At 42.7% G+C, this 21845-nt stretch overlaps 1 protein-coding gene across 2 annotated transcripts; it reads left to right on the top strand.

The window, feature by feature from the left end:
* The first annotated feature begins 278 nt into the window (after positions 1–278).
* Positions 279–20592, top strand: PIGS (phosphatidylinositol glycan anchor biosynthesis class S). 2 transcript variants are annotated; one of them, XM_072138251.1, is made up of 12 exons: positions 279–382; positions 461–600; positions 3865–3976; positions 5579–5668; positions 6882–6973; positions 8597–8831; positions 8931–9073; positions 9869–9983; positions 13262–13407; positions 14713–14813; positions 14909–15119; positions 18368–20592. In XM_072138251.1, the coding sequence occupies exons 1-12, from the start codon at positions 349–351 to the stop codon at positions 18641–18643; spliced, it is 1695 nt and encodes a 564-aa protein (XP_071994352.1). In that variant the 5' UTR covers positions 279–348; the 3' UTR covers positions 18644–20592. The 2 variants fall into 2 exon arrangements, with proteins under 2 accessions (XP_071994352.1, XP_071994353.1); XM_072138252.1 differs by lacking the exons at positions 279–382; positions 461–600 and adding an exon at positions 842–1219.
* Positions 20593–21845: the final 1253 nt, after the last annotated feature.

Raw genomic sequence — 21845 nt, 5'->3', positions numbered from 1 at the left:
GTGTGAATACATACATAAATGTGTATATAGTTATACTATGTGGTGGACAGACATCAAAGGTAACGCCTAGTTGTATGAATAACGCTTCTTTGCTATTCTGTAGCTGTGCTCGGTTTTTGATCCTTCCGTGTTGCCGTGATATTTTTTTATAGGCCTCCATGGGCCGATAGAGGATCAACTGATCTCTGCCGTTTTGTCGCCATTGCAGAACAATGATAGCGTTTCTCAATGGGGACCTAACCAATGATTGGGCTACATAAAAATGGCGGCCTGTTCGATGCTAAATGGTTTGATCACTAGTCGCTCCTGATTGGCTGCTGCGCCAGGGTTTGACAAGCAGACACAATCATGGCGGCTCCCATGACAGCGGCGGCGGTGTTAGGTGAATGATCGCTGTATTAGATGGCGGATCGCATTGTGAATGGCGTGTAATGTGGATGTCTGTTCTCCTCCTCCACAGAGGCCTCCCGCGGGAAGAGAGCCGCGCTGGCCATAGCCCTGATCGCCGCGCTGGTCGGCCTGCCGCTATGGTGGAAGACAACCGAGACGTACCGAGCCGCCCTGCCCTACTCCGACATCAGCCAGCTGGGCCTGCTCAGGGTGAGCGCAGCACGGAGGATCAGACATGTCCTCCTAGCTCTACATGTACTGCAGCCAATGTACACGGTGCTCAATGTCCAGCCATTACACATATACCCAGAGATAAGATATTTATAGGAAATCTAGCATCAAAGCCAAGCATGATAAACCAGGGGCACTTACTCCCTAGCACTACTCCAGATGTAGCAGTGTTACACTGTTAGTTTTATTGGAACCTACAAATAAAGCTAGTAGACCAGGGGTCCCCAAACTACGGCCCGCGGGCCACTTGCGGCCCGCGGACCGTTTCTATCCGGCCCCCGTCCCATCCAGCGCCGAGCCCCGGGATCCGGATTTGTTATTTCGGGGCCCCCGGGCTGGCGCTCCAGTACGGCAGTCAGGCAGGGGCCTCCGTCCATCCGGACAGGAAGCTCCTGCCCGTCACTGAATAGTGCTCGATGCGGCCGGAAACGGCCGCTCGAGCACTATTACTGCAGGTGGAGCGATGTGGCCGGAAGACAACCCCGGCGCACATCGCTCCTTGAACCTGGATGCGCGGCCGCGTGATTACGTCATCACGCGGCCGCGCACCGCTTCCTGTCCGGCAGCAGCCCGAAGAAAGAAGATGCAGGAGCCAGAGGTAAGTACAGGGCTTTTATTATTTTTTTTAAAACAGCAGTAGAAACATTGTGGCTGCCCTAATATATGAAATTATGGATTATGGGGCAATTATAGAAAATAATAATGGAGGGGCAGCATAGGGAATAGTTATGAGGAGCAGGATAGGAAATAATTAATTATGAGGGGGCAGCATAGGGAATAATTAATTATTTCCTATGCTGCCCCTCATAATTAATTATTTCCTATCCTGCTCCTCATAATTAATTATTTCCTATTCTGACCCTCATAATTAATTATTTCCTCATAAGGGGTAGCATAGGAAATAATAAATTATAAGGGGCAGCATAGGAAATAATAAATTATAAGGGGCAGCATAGGAAATAATAAATTATGAGGGGCAGCATAGGAAATAATTAATTATGAGGGGCAGCATAGGAAATAATTAATTATGAGGGGCAGCATAGGAAATAATTAATTATGAGGGGCAGTATAGGAAATAATTAATTATGAGGGGCAGCATAGGAAATAATTAATTATGAGGGGCAGTATAGGAAATAATTAATTATGAGGGGCAGCATAGGAAATAATTAATTATGAGGGCAGCATAGGAAATAATTAATTATGAGGGGCAGTATAGGAAATAATTAATTATGAGGGGCAGCGTAGGAAATAATTAATTATGAGGGGCAGTATAGGAAATAATTAATTATGAGGGGCAGCATAGGAAATAATTAATTATCAGGGGCAGTATAGGAAATAATTAATTATGAGGGGCAGCATAGGAAATAATTAATTATGAGGGGCAGTATAGGAAATAATTAATTATGAGGGGCAGCATAGGAAATAATTAATTATCAGGGGCAGTATAGGAAATAATTAATTAATTAATATTTTTTTTATTTTTAAACTTCAGTCCGGCCCTCCAACGGTCTGAGAGGGACAGTGATCGGCCCCCTATGTAAAAAGTTTGGGGACCCCTGTAGTAGACACTGCATCGGGAACAAGCCGCCGGTGTTTTGCATTAAATTAACGCAAAACGCTGGCGGCTTGTTCCCGATCGCAGGCGTTTCCATAGAAGCGCTGATGTGATCGGGCCGCGGCAAAGCGGTGCGTGTGGCACCAGCCTCACACAGGTCCAGCGTATTCATGAGGGGGTGGTCTGAGGAGCCAGTGGCTGCCGCATGAAGCCTTGCATTCACCAGCAGCATATGGTGAATACGCTGGACCGCTGTAAGCTTGGTCCGTTGTTTGCAGCACTATGTAGTAGTAGTTTTTGTTAGCTTTATTGGTATGTTCCGATAAAGCTAGCGATAGATAGCGATTAAGATCAGATGTTCCGATAAAGCTAGCAGTTTAACACTTCTAGATCTGAGGTAGGGCTAGGGAGTTACTCACTTTAGTGAGCAGCTCCTCAGAGGGTTTAGTTGGGGTTTAAGGCCACCGCTACAGCCCGCACTATCCATCTTGTGCCATTTATTTGTAGATCTCTGATTAGGTTAGTGATTGGATGGAGAAGAACGGGAAAAGAATGTGACGAGAAGATGTCACTAAGGCCAGCAATTGTTCTGAGCAGCTGCTGCTATTAGGACCGAGGGCCTGTATATGGTAGATGTAAAAAAAAATATGTATGTTGGGCTACATTCACATGACCGTATGGGGGACGTATATACAGCCGACGTATAAACGGCACCCAGAGACGGCAATGGGCTCACAGCGCCGTACCGTAGCAGGGAGAAAAATAGGACATGTCCTATCTTTTCACATAATACGATGCTGTGCGCCATACATGGCTATGGAGAGGGGTGGGGGTGAGCGGCGCTCACCCCCTCCTCCTCTCCCGGGTGCCAATGTGTGCCCATCATGCTACGGTACGGTGGGCACATGTTCTTATGAATGTAGCCTTAGTCAGAAAACCTCTTCTTGGGATGAGTACTTTATTACAGCAGCGTGGCCACCACAATATTGTTCCACCTCTCCTTCTCTCTAATGACCGTGGTTATGGTGGACACAGCGCTTGTCAGTAAAATAGGCCATTAGGAATTGTCTGTCATTGTAAGGTTTACTGATTAACTACTCGACCCAGTGGGTGCCATGTGCCTCTATATGCAGTGTAAAATGGTACAAAAAATGGTCCTTTGAAAGGGTTGTCACAAGAATAGTACAGTGCAGAGTCTTCCCAAAAACTTGTGCCTATCATTGTAATTTCAGAGCAGCTGATGTTCCTCAATGGAGACTTCATTACTGCTTATACCTCCATTTATGTCACCAGATTTAGGTAGAGGATGCCCCCCCCCACCAGACTGAATAAGGTAGCAGCATCAGGAGGAGACAGTGTCCAGCACTTACATCTATTGTGGTGACAAAGGGGTAGTAATGGCCGACATGTCCTGTTTTGTGCCTGTACAGTGAGACCGGTTGCAGGTTGTGATGTCAACAAGCCCTATAGGGGCATCCTTGTCGGCCTAAGTAGTGGATATTGAGGATCTTCTTACAAGTTTTATCATGGGGATACCTTTCTTGTCAGTATTATGGATCTGCAGGACAGAGTCCGGGTGTAATAGCAGTAAAGGGTCACCTGGACCTTACTAATGTCCAAGGTTATGTAGTTACAATAGTCACAATATGTCTTGCCGTTCTCACATATTCTTCTTGCACGTTTCTCAGCTCCAGCTCACTGTCCCCATAGAAGTTGTGTTTTCTAAAGGAACATTATCAGCAGAACAACAACGAAGGATCCCAGCATCAGATGTACAGCAGAAGGAGACTGTGCTAAACAGTGAGTATCTTTACCACTGGACTAAATTACAGACTTGTTTCTCTTCACAAGCAAATTTTTATTGATGGGCTATGCTGAAAGAGGTTTCCCATGAAGTGAGTTAGTGGATAGGGCCCAACCTGCTGATCGGCGGTCATTGCAGTGATGGTACCTCCACTGATCACTAGAACAGGGGTCTGATACACCCTCTGTCACACTCCTCATAGCACCATTGCAGATGGCCGGACTGTCCCATTCATCTCTAGGGTTGGGAAGTAAGAGTTCTCCTTGCAGATACTGTCAATTACGGCCACCGTGTAGGTGTGTGGAGTCTTATAGCCATGGATGCTCTGCTAGGGGAATACTGAGAAAATATGAAAAGTTTTCCAGGATGGGATAAGGAAAACCATGCCTCTTTTGGCTACCTCGTAAGGCAGATCCCTTGGTTTATCTTATCCCATCCTGGAAAACTTTGCATATTTTCTCTTTCATCTCAATGGAGCTGATGGAGATTGTACGGTACTTGGCAATCTCCATCACCTCCATAGAAATTAATGGGCCAGTCTGCACGTGCAACCGGCTGCTCTGGTTATCTCAGTGGTGCTGCAAAGGGTGCAGCAGGGGTACATCGGACCCCTGTTCTCGTGATCCGTGCATAGGGCCTATCTTGCTTTGTGGGAAAACCCCTTTAATATAAGTTATGAATATGTGATCTATGGGGTCTCAGTTCAGACATCAGTAAGATGAGGCTAAGGATGAACGTATTTGTGTCTGTGGCTTGTAATTTAGCAGAGGGTTAACGGAGCCCCCATATAAAGGGAACGTACCACCACGGATCTACCTACAAAAGGTGGGTCAGGCTGTAGGTGGATCTATGGGACGTAAGGATAGCCCTTTTAATGGCTACTTCTCACATCCCCGCAATTTTTTAATAACTGTTATTTGCCTAATATGTAAATTTTCTAAAGAGGCTACTGGGGTGTGGAGTAGCCACGCCGTGTAGCCTCAGCTCCGGCTACTCCACGCCCCAGTAGTCTCTTTAGAAAATATACATATTAGGCAAATAAAAGCTATTAAAAAATTGCGGGGACGTGAGGATTAGCTCTTAAAAGGGCTATCCTCACGTCCCATACATCCACCTACCACCCGATCTACCTTTTGTAGGTAGATCCGTGGTGGTAGGTTTCCTTTAATATGTACCCAGAAATCGATAGGATACATGAGGATTAACTGTTTTGAGTCATTATGTGACTTGTAACCGCATTCTCTTGCAGCTGTCTGTTTGCAATTTGCAGTTCTCCATGTTCTGATGGAATTTAGCTGATATTATAAATTGTAAATCATATTATAAGGGAGCCAAAGTAATTAAAGAAAGTTGCAAATTACATGACCATTTTATTTTTATATTATGATTTAGTTTCTGTTATCCTACTGTAATATTGAAACTTATGCTCTGCCTATCAAAGGTTCTCTGTTTGATTGAAATTTAGAATTGAATGATGAATGAGACATAACTGCATAGGCATACATATCATTTTAGTCAAAGTTGGGCATCAACTTTTTGTTTTTATTTGTTGAATTATAAGTATAATCTTATTCCTATGTCATGTGCTTTCCTTGCAGCTCACACAACTTTTAATAGTCGCTATGAGTTCAGGTTTAGAAGGACGACCTTTGAGGAGGATGATCTTTTGTCATTGCCATCCTTGGCCGGTTTGTAATGGCTCTATTATTTTTGCTGTTGAACAATAGTTTTTAAAATGTATTAGAATAGAGTAATAACACAAAAAAGTATTGTGTAGAAATTAAACAGTGTATTACAATGACAATGGTTGAGGAATTGGGGTCGGGTCATGAACTGGGCTGTTGTAGGCACTTGGAAAGTTTGGTGGATATGATACCTGGTATGAGAGTGTTGGGCAGTTCAGGTATGTCCCAGACATTGGGCTCTACAATTTCTGACACTTCTATACTACAGACACGCCCCAGGTTACGTACAGGATAGGTTCTGCAGGATTGTTCTTAAGTTGAATTTGTATGTAAGTCGTAACTGTATATTTTTAATAATTGTAACCCTGGTCTCTGTGACAATTGGATTTTTAAAAAGTTGAATTGTCAGAAGAAACAGGATTAATAATACAACTCAATTACAGACACCTGTGATAACTGTTACAGCTGATCTTTGTAGCCTTAGGCTAAAGTACAGTGAATTACCAACATCCGGAGGTCTGTTTACAACTAGGGGTCGTCTGTAAGTCAGGGTCTTAAGTAGGGGACCGCCTGTATTCAATGGAGAGACAGGACACATAATCTACCTGCAGCATCAGCCACTGGTGAAAACGATTCCCCCGTTTTTGGGATTGCTGTGGGTCCTCTCATGATCACTGTGGGTCCCAGTAATCAGACCATCACCCCATAAGCTTGTTATTCCCGATCCTGTGGATAGGGGATTACCTGCAAACTTAGTATACCCATTTTAAAAGTAAGGAAAACTGTATTGTTGTCCTATATGGATTAGTTCTAGAATTATTCCTGATTCTTAAGAATTAACCATATATTAAATAACATTTATTTACATAATGCATAGTAAAAAAAAATTGTGAACTTGAACTCCCATCAGCTACCGTCGCCTGGTCATTCTGGTGTGAGCTCAGCATTAGGGCTGCACTTGTCATTTTCTTTAGCTAACACTAGAGGGCATCACATTTATATATTGATGTGAACTGGTCTATTTGCAGCTTTATTGAAATGCTGAAGGACAAAGCTCATTGCAACATGTAGGAAGTTCCCAGTATTGTTAAGGTGCTTGGTATCGCTGTGCCCTCTTGCTTGTGTTTTTATGTTTTGCTGATATTTCGCAAGTATGAATTGATACAAAGCTTTATTCTCCGGTGAATAAGAAAGTTGTTTCCATCTTGTCTTACAGAAGCAGATGAAGCTCTCCAACAGCAAATAAGGGGAATCCAGGGATCTCTGTCACTGTTTATTATCCCAGAGACTTCACCGCTTTTTCCAAAGGTAACAATGACACATATGGTACAGCTTTGTATTGTATTGGACATGTTTTCACCCAATAAAGTGATTGTAGGATTTACACTACTGTTTTTAATATACAGAGAATATTAAGAGAAGCTGAAGCATTACATTGTTTCCAGCTGTCATTGTATCACAGGAGCACAGTGATCAGTCAATCCCATGATGCCTCAGCACAGTATCACATGATCATTAACAGACAGAACGTCTTTTGAGTTATTTTTGTCACTAAAAGAGGAACCGGGTAATCTCCTACATGTTTATTGTGTGCACTGTTCATGGTTATGAAGCAAAGGCTGCAGTGGCTTCTAGTTTTACAAGGGTGCCAAGGGTGTGGAAGTATGATCATGGTTGATTTTTCCAAGATTTACATAGCCAATTCTGCACTTAACAACAAATTACAATACTATAAGGTTGACATTAGGTACAGAAGGATGATGGCCTGTCCTTCTCATAGACCATCAATATAAGATACATTGCACTCTGTGACTACACAATTGGCCCAGTGGTCCATTGTTTGGCTCATGTGTCATCGGCATGTGAGGTCCACTCAGCAGAAAAGATTGCCCAAGCTGCAAAAAAAAGGTAGGGATAGGACTTTCTCTATAACTTGTAGCTCGTGCAGTCGTATCATACAAGGGGAAACCGCCACAGTGTGAGCCCATAGAAATAAATGTAGCTTTCCTAGCCAGAACACAGTCCTGGGCATTAACATGGTCATTTAGCATCCTGATTGAACAGATATTTAAGGGGCAGTAGTAGTATATGGGTCTGCTCGCCAACAAAGGTTATAGCAGCTTTATCAGACTCAGGTGAATGGATTGAAGCTGCAAAATCAGCACTGTGGATAAGTTGATGATGTATGGACAGACGGACTGAGGTAAGAAGAGTTCATGACATAGACACGTCTGAACTCTTCGTTCAGCTTGTTGGTGAAGGTGATAAAAGTCGGACCTCCTTTGCCCTGATATTAAAGGGGAATTCCCATTTCGAGAAACTAATGTTTTTTATGATGAAAAATTATACAATATTCCAATATACTTTCTGTATCAATTCCTCTCTGTTTTCTAGATCTCTGCTTGCTGTCCTTCTATAGGAAGCTTCATTGTTTACCTCCAGTGGATAGGAATTGCACCATGGTCACACAGGTGCACGGCTTCTTAGTATCATAGAGAACAATCAGAGCTGTGTGATATAACGCTGTGTGGCTACGGTCAGATTTGTATCCACTGGAAGTAAACAATGAAGCTTCCTATAGAGTGACAGCAAGCAGAGATCTAGAAAACCACGAGGAATTGATACAGAAGGTTTTTTTTGGAAAATTGTATAACATTTCATTATACAAACAATAGCCTTAATTTGCTGAAATGTGAACACCACTGTAATGCCCTATTGTAAGAATGATCATTGCCGCTGCTCTGATATTTTCGGTGTAAGAGCTGTTTGAATTGCTTGGATCAGATCATAACTTGTCTTGATAAGTGTCTGATATTCTTGTTGTCTGCTAATCTCAGTTTGTAAATGGCCCCTACGTGATTTCTCAAATGTCTCAATGAACCTTGATTGTTTTGGGCTAGCGCATAAGCTTTTTGCTTTTCTATTTCTAAGGGGGTCAGTGTCTACATTGGCAAACATCGAAGATCATTAATAAAGCTGACTTTGGATCCATCACTTGGCACTGAAGAAATCCGGAATACCTTGTACAGTAAACTGGAGCGTGTCATTCAGACCATGTCATTTACAGAGGAGGCCATCACCGCTGCCTTGTCTGACAAAATCTCCACAGACAGATTCAATAAAGATGACTTTGAGAACAGCAGGAGAGCGTTCAAGTCCAGTCTAGGTACCAACACACATATTCAAAGCTTTGTATATATACTGTAGTATTAACTCGCTTACTGGATATATCACCTAAAGGACACGTGTGCTTGTTGTGTTCCAGGCTATGAGATCACATTTACTTTACTAAATCCAGACCCAAAATCTCATGATCTTAATTGGAGTATCAGCTCTGCCTCGGAGCAGTATATCCAGCCATTCCTGGATAAGCTGCAGCCGGTCGCTAACTTCTCTGTTGATTCCCAGGTAAGTATCTTATGTCCAGTGTGTGACTCCAGGAAATTCTTTTAATGGGGCCCATCACTATACACTAAACTATATATTAACTGACCTCCATTCACAAATTCCTAAAATGGTGGACACATAGCTTTCCTTCTAGCCCTTGTCTTGGACAGTTATGGTCCTAGGAGCCCATATTGTTATAGTTTGGTTGACATAATATATGCTGAATAATTTATGTATGACATATTGGACTGGGAGCCCATCGGTAGATTCACTTGTTCACCTGTGGTCCAGTCCAAGCCTGTTTGTGCCTGACGGGTCACCACCATAATGGGTGGTGTTTTATCAAAGCAACACCTATGCCATATGAGTGCCAAATGCTGAGAAGACAACAACTTCATTGGTTGGTGCAGCCCATGTCCGTATCGCATAATTTGCCATGTATTTTAATGGCTTTCATGGAACGTTCCCTTTCCCCTGGCACGGATAGGTATATGTGGCCGCCTTGTCTTTCCCAACTGATTGTCAGGGCTGTAATGATCCGGACCTGTGGAGATCAGTTTAATTCCAAGCCCACTTCCATAAAATAAGGGATTCTAATTTTGAAAGAAACCTTTAAATTGCTACAAATTGCATTACAACTTATTCTGTTTGATATAGAATCTTAATAGTGGCTTTATGGGTTTATAATTCTATCCTAAAGAAATCTTCAAATCTTCCTGTTTCCTTCTATTGGTAAAAGCCTGATTTTTGCTCAGTATTACAAAGGGTCAGAATTTCTGAAGGGATATGAATTGCAGATATTTTCTAATGTTGCAGATATTGTATTACGCTATCTTGGGTGTCAATCCTCGTTTTGTGAAGGAAACTTCAAGCTACATACTGAATGCCCACAACCTACCTCATGTCATTAATCCAGTGGAGGCAAGGCTTGGTAAGAGCTTATTCCTAATGTAACCACCTTGGTACAGACCGGGGTATATGTACTAAACCGATGCTAGAATGTGGGTCTATTGAGTGGGCAGTGAGTGATCTGTAAAGGACTGGCTGTATATAAGTAAGAGATATAAAAATAGTGAAGAGCACTATATGGTGCAAGCGCGACACAGGAGATGGGAGACATTCTGCTGCAATGACCAGCCAACGTCTGGGGTGCCACATTAATGGCAACCATTGTATCTAAGTGGTTTGATTCAGAGCTGGGGTTTTTATTCATGGTCTCTTCTTAGGATAGACCAGACCTGGGCGAGAACTTCCCTGTCTGACTAACCACCCTTACACTTGAATGCTGAGGCATCATGGGTACGTGACCGTGACCAGTCCTGCAGGGAGAGTGGGGCCCGCGGCTGTCACTGACACAGCAGGGAGTAATAAGGAGGGCATTATGGATGGGGGCTTAATGAGAGGGGGGCATTAAGGATGGGCTTAATGAAAGGGGGGTATTATGAATGGGGGCTTAATGAGAGGGGGTATTATGAATGGGGGCTTAATGAAAGGGGGTATTATGAATGGGGGCTTAATGAGAGGGGGGTATTATGAATGGGGGCTTAATGAGAGGGGGTATTATGAATGGGGGCTTAATGAGAGGTGGGTATTATGAATGGGGGGTATTATGTATGGGGGCTTAATGAGAGGGGGTATTATAAATGGGGACTTAATGAGAGGGGGTATTATGAATGGGGGCTTAATCAGAGGGGGGTATTATGAATGGGGGCTTAATCAGAGGGGGGTATTATGAATGGGGGCTTAATGAGAGGTGGGTATTATGTATGGGGGCTTAATGAGAGGGGGTATTATAAATGGGGGCTTAATGAGAGGGGGTATTATGAATGGGGGCTTAATCAGAGGGGGGTATTATGAATGGGGGCTTAATGAGAGGTGGGTATTATGAATGGGGGGTATTATGTATGGGGGCTTAATGAGAGGGGGTATTATGAATGGGGGCTTAATGAGAGGGGGGTATTATGAATGGGGGCTTAATGAGAGGGGGTATTATGAATGGGGGCTTAATGAGAGGGGGGTATTATGAATGGGGGCTTAATGAGAGGGGGGTATTATGAATGGGGGCTTAATGAGAGGGGGTATTATGAATGGGGGCTTAATGAGAGGGGGTATTATGAATGGGGGCTTAATGAGAGGGGGTATTATGAATGGGGGCTTAATGAGAGGGGGTATTATGAATGGGGGCTTAATGAGAGGGGGGTATTATGAATGGGGGCTTAATGAGAGGGGGGTATTATGAATGTGGGCTTAATGAGAGGGGGGTATTATGAATGGGGGCTTAATCAGAGGGGGGTATTATGAATGGGGGCTTAATCAGAGGGGGTATTATGAATGGGGGCTTAATGAGAGGGGGGTATTATGAATGGGGGCTTAATGAGAGGTGGGTATTATGAATGGGGGCTTAATGAGAGGGGTATTATGAATGGGGGCTTAATGAGAGGGGTATTATGAATGGGGGCTTAATGAGAGGTGGGTATTATGTATGGGGGCTTAATGAGAGGGGGTATTATGAATGGGGGCTTAATGAGAGGGGGTATTATGTATGGGGGCTTAATGAGAGGGGGTATTATGAATGGGGGCTTAATGAGAGGGGGTATTATGAATGGGGGCTTAATGAGAGGGGGTATTATAAATGGGGGCTTAATGAGAGGGGGGTATTATGAATGGGGGCTTAATGAGAGGTGGGTATTATGAAGGGGGGGTATTATGTATGGGGGCTTAATGAGAGGGGGTATTATGAATGGGGGCTTAATCAGAGGGGGGTATTATGAATGGGGGCTTAATGAGAGGGGGTATTATGAATGGGGGCTTAATGAGAGGGGGGTATTATGAATGGGGGCTTAATGAGAGGGGGGTATTATGAATGTGGGCTTAATGAGAGGGGGGTATTATGAATGTGGGCTTAATGAGAGGGGGGTATTATGAATGGGGGCTTAATGAGAGGTGGGTATTATGAATGGGGGCTTAATGAGAGGGGTATTATGAATGGGGGATTAATGAGAGGTGGGTATTATGTATGGGGGCTTAATGAGAGGGGGTATTATGAATGGGGGCTTAATGAGAGGGGGTATTATGAATGGGGGCTTAATGAGAGGGGGTATTATGAATGGGGGCTTAATGAGAGGGGGTATTATGAATGGGGGCTTAATGAGAGGGGGTATTATGAATGGGGGCTTAATGAGAGGGGGGTATTATGAAATGGGGCTTAATGAGAGGGGGTATTATGAATGGGGGCTTAATGAGAGGGGGTATTATGAATAGGGGCTTGATGAGAGGGGGTATTATGTATGGGGGCTTAATGAGAGGGGGTATTATGAATGGGGGCTTAATGAGAGGGGGTATTATGAATGGGGGCTTAATGAGAGGGGGTATTATGAATGGGGGCTTAATGAGAGGGGGTATTATGAATGGGGGCTTAATGAGAGGGGGTATTATGAATAGGGGCTTGATGAGAGGGGGGTATTCTGAATTGGGGCTTAATGAGAGGTGGGTATTATAAATGGAGGGGACATTATGAATGGAGGCTTGATGGGAGGGGGCATTAGGTATTGGGTAGAACTAGTATATTCGCCTGGCCCTTTAAAATCATTGCAATTTCTCATGTGGCCCCATGGGAAAATTAATTGCCCGCCCCTGGAATAGACCATCAATCTCTGGGCGTCTTATAAGGGTTGATCTTGTATTGGAGCTTTATGGGTTCTACTAAGCATGTGCTGTTTGTCAAAATCATGGATGGGTTTTGCCAGACCCAAGGAAGATTCTGCATTCATTGGCCACCAATCCTGGACGGTTAGAGAAAATCTTATCACCTCTGCAAAATTATCGCAAAAGTCTCTAGCATTTTTACATTATTATTATGTTGGGGTGTAATTGAAGTTTTTTAACAATCTCTGCACCCATAAGTTTTCGTGACATTTGATGTACCTACCGTAATATATATTATTTGTACTTGTATATAAAAGTATGTATTTGTACTTCTCATCCCATTAGCGGACAGGGAGGACAAGCTTATTAAGGAATCGCTGGCCCTTGGATAGGGAGCTCTAACAGTAATAACAAAGTGTTAGGAGTTTGCTGCTCATTACTAGAGGAACATACTCCTCCAATATATCAACATAATGCTTGGAAATAACCGTAGATATTCTCACCATATATTTGATTTATTGTCTTGTGTTTTTTTTTTTTTAATCTTTTATCTTATGTTTTTAGGTTCGAGCGCAGCCTCTTTATACCCGGTGCTGAACTTTTTGCTGTACGTCCCTGAATATTTCCATTCTCCCCTGTACATCCATGATAAAGATGGGAAGAGGGTGACCTCTAATGCCTTTCATAGCCCCCGCTGGGGCGGTATCATGGTAAGTCTATTCATAGATGGCTTGTCCCACCAAAGACACTTACCTGCTATCCTATTATATTCACTTCCAGGTCCAGCAGTCCATTTTCATCTCCAGAGCTGAGCTGTGTGTTGGTCAGCAGTGACTTTCTTAGCAAGTGTTGTCTGGATTTCGTAAAATATGCTGATTGTACTGCTCTAGAGAATTCTATGGCCTCTGCACTCCCTATCAAGCACACTGCTCTACATCGTATAGTGGCTGGGCTAGGTATTACAGTACCGGTACAGTACACACAGTATGATTATAGGCCAAAGCAATTGGACAATGTATTGCTTTAGCTGTGATCTCATGGTGATGACCCTTTACAATGTCTTCAAGTTTTTTTTAAGAACTGAACACTGGGTATAGAGCGTTCCGCCAGCATCCCACATTAGGTTGTTGCTTGTTATAGGAATGGTGTTCAATCTGTTGCCTAATTAATGTTCTCTGAATGCAAAAAATGCAAAGTTTCCATTTTATCTCAATCCCACACACTGTTGCAATTTTGGCAAAGTCACCTAAATCTGAGACCTATTGAAATCTACATACACAGGATATGATTTTGGTTAGTGTATGTCAGACAGTATAGATTTCAAGGGTTTTTCTGATATTCCTTTGCCTCATCAGACCCATCAGAATTAATTTGGAAGTGTCTGTGCATCCTGTGTAGCCATTTGGTGCTAAAAAGTGCGTGTTACAGTCTGTAACATACAGTGCAGTTCACGATATAGTTCAGCCATCAATGTAATTTTGAAGTGTGAGAGAAAATCGGAGGTAATCCTCAAGAACATGCAGATTGAGAAGGATTTGGCACAGGAGAACAGTCATTGCCCCTGTATTTTTTTAATATCTGCAGTATGTGTAACCATATTATTTCATGGAGGTGGGTGTATTGGATCAAAACTCCAGTGTGTGTTTATTGGGTTGTTGTTGTGCTTTTTTGAGTATTTCCACCTTGTACTGTAAAAATGGGCTATTTTTTTTTTTCCTGTCTCCTGCTCTCCAGTCCAGTTCAGAGCCTCCCGTTGCCTCTAAAGATGTCATGACCGTAGCACCCACTACTGCCTTACACAGGCCGCAGCCTGAGGTAGTAGCAGGATGCTTGATGTCCCCACTAAGCTGGGGGGCTATGGAGACTCCACCCTAGACTGTAACGCCAGAGAGCGAGAAGTTAATGTGTTTTCTTGTTTCTATAGGTGATTCCTGACAACCCCTTTAACGCTATAAACCTCTTTTTCTTGTGAAGGTTTAGGAATCTCTCCTAATAACCTATAACTTTATTTCCAGGTATATAATGTGGATTACGGAAATCCAAATGACTTGAAGTTCCCAGTACACGTTGATATTGATATGGTGAAAGTGATGGAGGTTTTCTTGACACAATTGCGGTAGGGATCATCTTATATGGAAATACTGGAAAAGTTTCCTCTTTTCTTCTAACAATTGTGAAAACTTTTCTCCTTGTTGCCATGTTTGTCTGCAGGCTGCTGTTGGGTATATCAAAGGTTTATGTGTCTGAGAGCTATCAGATGGAAAACCCGGGGAATGATGGACTGACGGACTGGGAGCTGGACAAACTGCTGTGGACGAGAGCTGTGGAAAACATCGCCACCGTCACCACCACATTGACCTCTCTGGCTCAGCTTCTGGATCAGATTGGGAACATAGTGATAAATGACAATGTGGCCTCAGAGGTGAGTCTAAGGGACCGGGGGTCACAAAAACAGGATCACTTTTGCCTCAATAGTAGTATTCTCTAAGCATATGCACTTAAGACTTGCCTTACCCATCCATATACCTAGATGTCCACTTTGTATGTGTTTCTATGACTTTTGAGCAGTATTTTATCTGTCAGTGACATTATGTGCCTTATAGATCTACAGTAAGTCCACAAGTGCTTTTAGTTGGTTACTATGTTTGTACTTGAAGTTGCATTCAAGTATATTCTTTATCAGGTTATCCAGATGTATCAACTATATAATATCTGTGTACTTGGTTGAATGCATACACTTTTAACCCCTTCAGGATTAGGGTGGATTCACACTATGTTTTTGGTATACGTTGCAAAAAGCTCCTGAGATATAAGCTGAACATACCCATTGAAATGTACTGGCATAGATGTTGTCTCCGTCTGACCAGTAATCGAATCAAGCTTTGTATTTCCATCCTGCTTCCTCCTGCTCAGCGGCGTAAGTGCTCTGCAGGGGTGGTAGAAGCCTATGGGGAGCGGATATTGCTTCCAGGAGCGCTGCCTTGCTGAGCGCATACAATGCTCTGTTGGAGGGGGGACCCGGTGATGTCACTCTCCATATAAGGACAGCAACATGGTTGGGGTAACGCCCCATGATGCATTCAAGGGGAAAAAGCAACGTATCCCACTGTATAATAATAGGGAAGAAAAAAACATGTGCCATGTAGCAAAAAGCAATCCAACTTTATTAAATCCAAAATTACATGATTTCATGACCAGACAGTATAAAAACAATAAAAATGGGGTTATAACCTATACCCCCAAAAACTTCAACAAGGGATTAAACCCCCATATTTTATTGTTTTTATACTGTCTTGTATGGTGTATAAACATGTAATTTTGGATTTAAGATGGATTGTTTTTTTCTGCATGGCGCATGATTTTTCTTCTTCTCTTATTATTGTATATGTACATGTGTTTAGCTAGATTTACATAATTTCTTGGCTCAGTACTTCCCTTTCGTATCCCACTGTATATGCAAACAATGGGATATATCCCGGCCATCCGTTTAAAGGACATGTCTGGGATCCACCCAACTTGTCCTACAACATAGGGCACAAAATATAGTGTGAACCCAGCCCAAGTCATGGAATCCTAGATCTCCCCTGGGATTTTGTAGATTCCTCAAAACCAAGCTTTGCTTTTTTTTTTTTTTTTTTTTTTTTTTTGTATGTTCCTGTGGTTCTGCTGAAGGTTTAATTTCTACCTTCTCTAAGAAAGCAGTGGTCCAACTAAATTTTGTTTGCTACCTTAGTTAACTTATTGTTGGACTCTAAAGGGCTACTGATGATGTAATAAAGTTCCAGTAACTCGCAGTTCTGGCATTGTTCTGGTATTTCCTCCTTTAGGACCTGCACCTCACTGGGTTCCAGGAAGGTCATTGGACCCACTTCATTCAATGACTGTTTTCCAGGATAGCACAGAGAATGGAAGTGACGTCCTTGGTCCATGAAAGAAACTCATAGAATGAAGTGCTTCCTGTGACCATCCAGTCTCATGTATAACCCGAAATTGAAGTAATGAAGCGATGCAGGAACCTGTAATAAACTGTGGATTATTTTTAGCTGACCCTATAGTGCACACATCCATGAATACAACATACTGTGTATAGATCCTGAACCAGCAGGTTTGGTAGGTATATGTGAGCTTAGTAAAGGAGCCTCTTAATGGGCTATTACACATGCTGTTATAAGAAACTCTATTTATGGAAATTATGGGATTTACAAATTCCCCTTTATTAAAAAAGGGTCACATTTAAGTGTAAAGGGTGTTCAAAGCTGAACCTGTGTTTTAATTATAGTAAATTATCCTTTCTCGCAGACGCTAGGGAGGTACAGTAGTTATATAATAATGTATCCAGTTAATTTAGTCTTCTTCCTTTTTCAAAGTGAATATATTTTTCATAATCTGTTGATATACATAAAGGACCGTGGTCCAATCCACTAAGAGAATTTATAAAGACTGGTGTTTCCTGCCAGTCTTCAGTCACTGTGTGCTGGCACTTGCCATCTGTTTGCCAAATCTTTCATAGATCTGAGCTATAACTCACGGACAGGTTCGTAATTGTAAGTCCTGTCCTTGTTTTAGAAAAAGTTTTGTTCTTGGCATACAATGTAACAATATTGCTGATATTTGCAGATCAATGGTCTTGCTGGAGTTTTTACACCGTTGCTGAACAAATTTCCCTCTTGGGGATAGATGATGATTGAAGTACTATAACCAAATATGGGACCCACACTCATCTCTACACTAGCGGCCCCCTGACTCCATCCTTATAGTCTTGTTCGGCTGCCTGGGATCTGTACTTGCTTAGCTACAGAATTTTCATAACTTTTAGTGTAGTTGAGAATTACAAAACCAGTATGAAGTTGACTGTTACTGGAAGCCTGGGTGAAGTCTGTGGATCCCCATGATCTATAGATGGGTACATGTCCCAGGGGTCATTTATATGAAATGGGTGTCTGATATGTGGAAACTAATTATAGGCAAAAGGAATTCTCTCCATCTAAGTTGGATGGGCTACTAGGCCACATTAGGTTTGACTTCAGTTTTGCCAAACTTTAACATCAACTAACGGAAAGGTTCATGTTTTATACTTCCAATTTTCCCTTTACTCACGGATGCTGCAATAACCTACTACTATGCCTTATGGATTCTACTTAAAGGGGCTGTCCCACGTTTCCACATGATAGGGAATAAGAATGAAAGCAGTGGGAATCCACTTGTGGACACCCCCCCCCCCCTCCCCTGTTCACGAGAACAGGAGCCCCATTTTTACTAAATAAATCCAGTGACGGGAGAGCTGCTAGCATGCATGTCACATGCTTGTAAAAAATAATTCTTTATATAGCGCCTACAGATTCTATAGCGCTACATAGAGCTTGCAAAATCGGCCCCTTTCCCCATGGGGCTCACAATCTAATCAACCTACCAGTATATTTTGGAGTGTGGGAGGAAACCGGAGGACTTGGAGGAAACCCACGTAAACACGGAGAGAACATAAAGTGTTTGTTGATATTTTATAAATCAGAAATCTCTGATGGACAGCAGATGTATAGACTAATGGTTGACAATGCACTTGGATGGTTACCTCCAGTGTTTTCTTTTATCCTATCACATTGTAACCTATATGTGCCTATGATAATATACATAGAGGTGCGATGTGACTATAACTAGTGTCCTTCTCTGCAGGTCTACAACTCTGTGTCCTCTGTACAGATTGCACTGTCTGAATTGGAAGCCGGCAGGTTGGAGAACGCCTTCAAAGCAAGCAAAGAAGCCATCACGTCTTCAGAGAAAGCTTTCTTTGACCCCTCGCTGCTTCATCTTCTCTACTTTCCAGATGATCAGAAATTTGCAGTTTATATCCCCCTTTTCCTACCCATGGCTGTTCCTATATTACTCTCCCTGGTAAAGATTGCCAAGGAATACAGGCTGAGCAAGAAGGAGCCCAACAAAACGGACTGAATGTAACATTTCCTTTGTCTTCCATTCTATTCCTCTAGGGAGGAGAGCACTGAGCTGTATTTATTTCCTGGATGTATGATGGATATTGTACATTATGTAGGCTGATGGAAGCCTGTGAACTGCTAAGAACCTAGAATGGGGCAATAGGCAGTGTCACCTTTTTGATATGAAATCTAAGGAGGGGTACTTGGTTGTTTTTTTAAATTCTTTTTTACCTGATTTTTCTTTTTAAACGTGGGAGTTTGGTGTCAAGGGCTTAAAAGATGACGGGGGAAGGTCACAAGAACTGTTGTGCAGATCCAAGTAGTTCATGGATGAAGAAGGAATTTTGCTCTATGAACCAGCAACTGACTTTTACCCTTTATCTTCAGGGCTAATGCAGACAACTATGTTCTGTCTGTGAATCATGGACCTGCAGTCAGTTTTCATGGACTCCCTGCATTTCAGAAGATGGGACTCTGCATCATAGTGGTGTATGATACAGCAGGGAAGCAGGGACTTCTTGTAATCATAACAGGGAAGCAGGGACTCCTTGTTTCAGATACCACTATGACTCTGAGGGTACTATCCCTGGGACTTTGGTTGGTCTGCAGCAGGTCCATGATTCAAGGACGGACCATGGTTGAAAGAGCTCTTGATTTTCAAGCAACGTCATAAAAGATTAGCGGAGTAAATTTAGAACAGTATGATGTTGTAAATTTGGGTTAAATCGGCCTGGAATATGTGTCCCTAATATATGTAAATGAGACCTGGGGGTAGTTCTACATAATGCAGGGAGCCTGCATCTCATATACTGTATTACTATGTGTAAATACCCCTAGATAGGCAGGCATGTGTGTATTGCTGCTGCATATGACTACCAAGTATTGCATGCCTTTTACCTTTTGATCTATAATGATTTATAAGTTGGTCTGTGTTCACATCTTGTCTTTGGATGTGTGAGAGGTTTATAGGTGCCTGTGTTCCCAGCTTCTACCTGGCATGTTCTTTTGCTATAGACTGGACTAGCCTTTGCCCTTTATATCTTATATTTCAAAGGAGAGCACAGGCTACTGCTCTTAAAGGGGTTTCCGATTCAGTTATGGCAAATGTTATGGTTTTCCAATTTGGTCCCTTGCTCACAGATTTCTAGATCACTGCTTGCTGTCAATGGTCATGTGATGCCGCACACAGTTGACAAGACAACTCTGATGACTGCCTGTAACCATCCATGTGACGTCACACTTCAAGTGAACCCTATATGAAAGCAAGCAGAGATCTAGATAGTATATTCCAAAACTCATTACACAATAATAACATTAAGCTGGAAACCTCTTAGTTTTTCCTCCATACACTGATAGTCCCTGGTGTAATTATGCCATTGTAGGTTATACACTCGTACATTGGGGAATACTCCCTTCTATGTGGCCAAAAATCAGATGTGAACACAGCCATAGTGATATAATATAAGGAATCGTCTCAGGGTATACAGTATAAGGGTATATACATTCATGTTACTGACTTCTGACAAATGATTTTCATTTTCTTGTCCCCGACTGTGTCCACATCTCCGACATGCCAAGTGGGGTAGGGCCACTTGGGACATTCTGATCCCCCCCACCCGCCTGTGCCCTTGCTACAGCCAGCGACCGCCCAAGCCAAACATTTACCGGTAAATAGCGCAATTGTACGCCAGCACCACCCAACCAACAGATACATCAGGCTGCGCCGGTGTGTGATAATCTTCCCACAATGTCTAAAACGCTTCTCTAATGCCTTGTCCGCTTGTCTTCTAAGAGATGGGAGCCATGATCTGTATGTGCCCTAAAGCTGTACATGTAAATATTCTAATTAAATAGATTTAAAGGGTTTTTTCAACAGAAAATTGATATTAAGAGCGGTTTCCCTGAGGAGTCTCTGAAAATAGCAGCTCTTTGTTTACAATGAGAAAATAAAAGATGTTAAAAACATTCGTATTCTGTATTAAGGATGTGGTTCTGCTGCATTAAATCAAATTTAATAGATGATTTCCATAAAGCCTTTTCAGAGAAAGCCTCCCTGCGGTGGCAAAAAGAAAGTAAGTATATTACCTACCCCTGCATTACTCTGGTACTTCTGTTATTTGAACTATGCTACGCTATTATTAGGGCGCTGATCCATTATGATGCTGTCTCCAAATTGTTCAGCAGCCCCATTCGCCCAGCTCCTGCACCAGTTTTCACTCTGACTTTGCATGTTCTTTTCAGTGCAAACTATTGCGCATGTATTTATAAAGTGTCCGTGGCTGCACTACACCCGACGCATCACAAAATTCTGCACTCCAAGGGGTGTTGCGGTGCACAGTCAGACCGTGCAACATATGTATCAAGAATTGTGTTGCACGCCCCATGTAAAAGGTCCACCAAAAGGAAAGCGCCAGATTCATAAAGAACGTGCACCACAATTCATGAATTTGGCACACACTACAGTACACAGGCAAACTGCACCGTTTTTGATAAATGTGGGCAAATGATCTCAGTAATTTGGAGGAGCACGAATGGGGACGGCACTTTTTTTTTTTAACCCCTTAACAACATATGACGTAATACTACGTCACACGCCAGCTGCGGGTGCATGGATAGGGCTTACGGGCTGAGCCCTCTACATAGCCGGTAAGTCTTTGCTGCATATTGTTAGCACCGATCGCAGGTGTTCTCCCGCCGATTGCTGCCAGGGGCTTAAAAAAAATGGGCGCATAGGCACCATAGTTGCTCTCCCTGACGTCATCAGGGAGCAGCGATCCATCGCCATGACAGCCTCAGGTCTTCTGAAGATCCAAGGCTGTCTCGTTTTAACCCCTTTAGTACAATGTTTTCGGCATCCAGGAATCATATGAAAAATAAAAACATTTTCATTAATCATATAACAATACTTCACAGCGTAACTAGAAGCTGATGGGGCCCCAGTGCAAAGTATGTGCCAGTTTTTGTCTGTGTGTTTTTTTTCATGGACGAGTCGCATCCGCTTTTTTCAGATCTCACAACCAGCTGTTTTTCACGGACCTATTGATTTCTATTGGCTGAAATTCGTCCATAAAAACGTTTCTGACAAGGCCATGCTCTACTTTCTTACTGGACACACGCATGTGTTATAAGGGAAGTCAATGAGGTGGTTGTCAGGGGACTTTCCCCCGGGGTCAGCTTTGATGATGACCTGGTTATAACCCTACAATACCAAGACTGTA

Source organism: Engystomops pustulosus, chromosome 2, assembly GCF_040894005.1.
Source record: "Engystomops pustulosus chromosome 2, aEngPut4.maternal, whole genome shotgun sequence".
NCBI lineage: Eukaryota > Metazoa > Chordata > Amphibia > Anura > Leptodactylidae > Engystomops > Engystomops pustulosus.
Note: the sequence above shows the minus strand (reverse complement) of the source record. Positions and strands in the feature narration are given on the sequence as shown.

Excerpts from the sequence above, each read along its gene's own strand:
- PIGS (XM_072138251.1), top strand. The coding sequence starts at position 349 with ATGGCGGCTCCCATGACAGCGGCGGCGGTGTTAG. Across the intron at positions 601-3,864 it reads GCCAGCTGGGCCTGCTCAGG|CTCCAGCTCACTGTCCCCAT; the intron begins GTGAGCGCAGCA and ends CACGTTTCTCAG. Across the intron at positions 5,669-6,881 it reads GTCATTGCCATCCTTGGCCG|AAGCAGATGAAGCTCTCCAA; the intron begins GTTTGTAATGGC and ends CTTGTCTTACAG.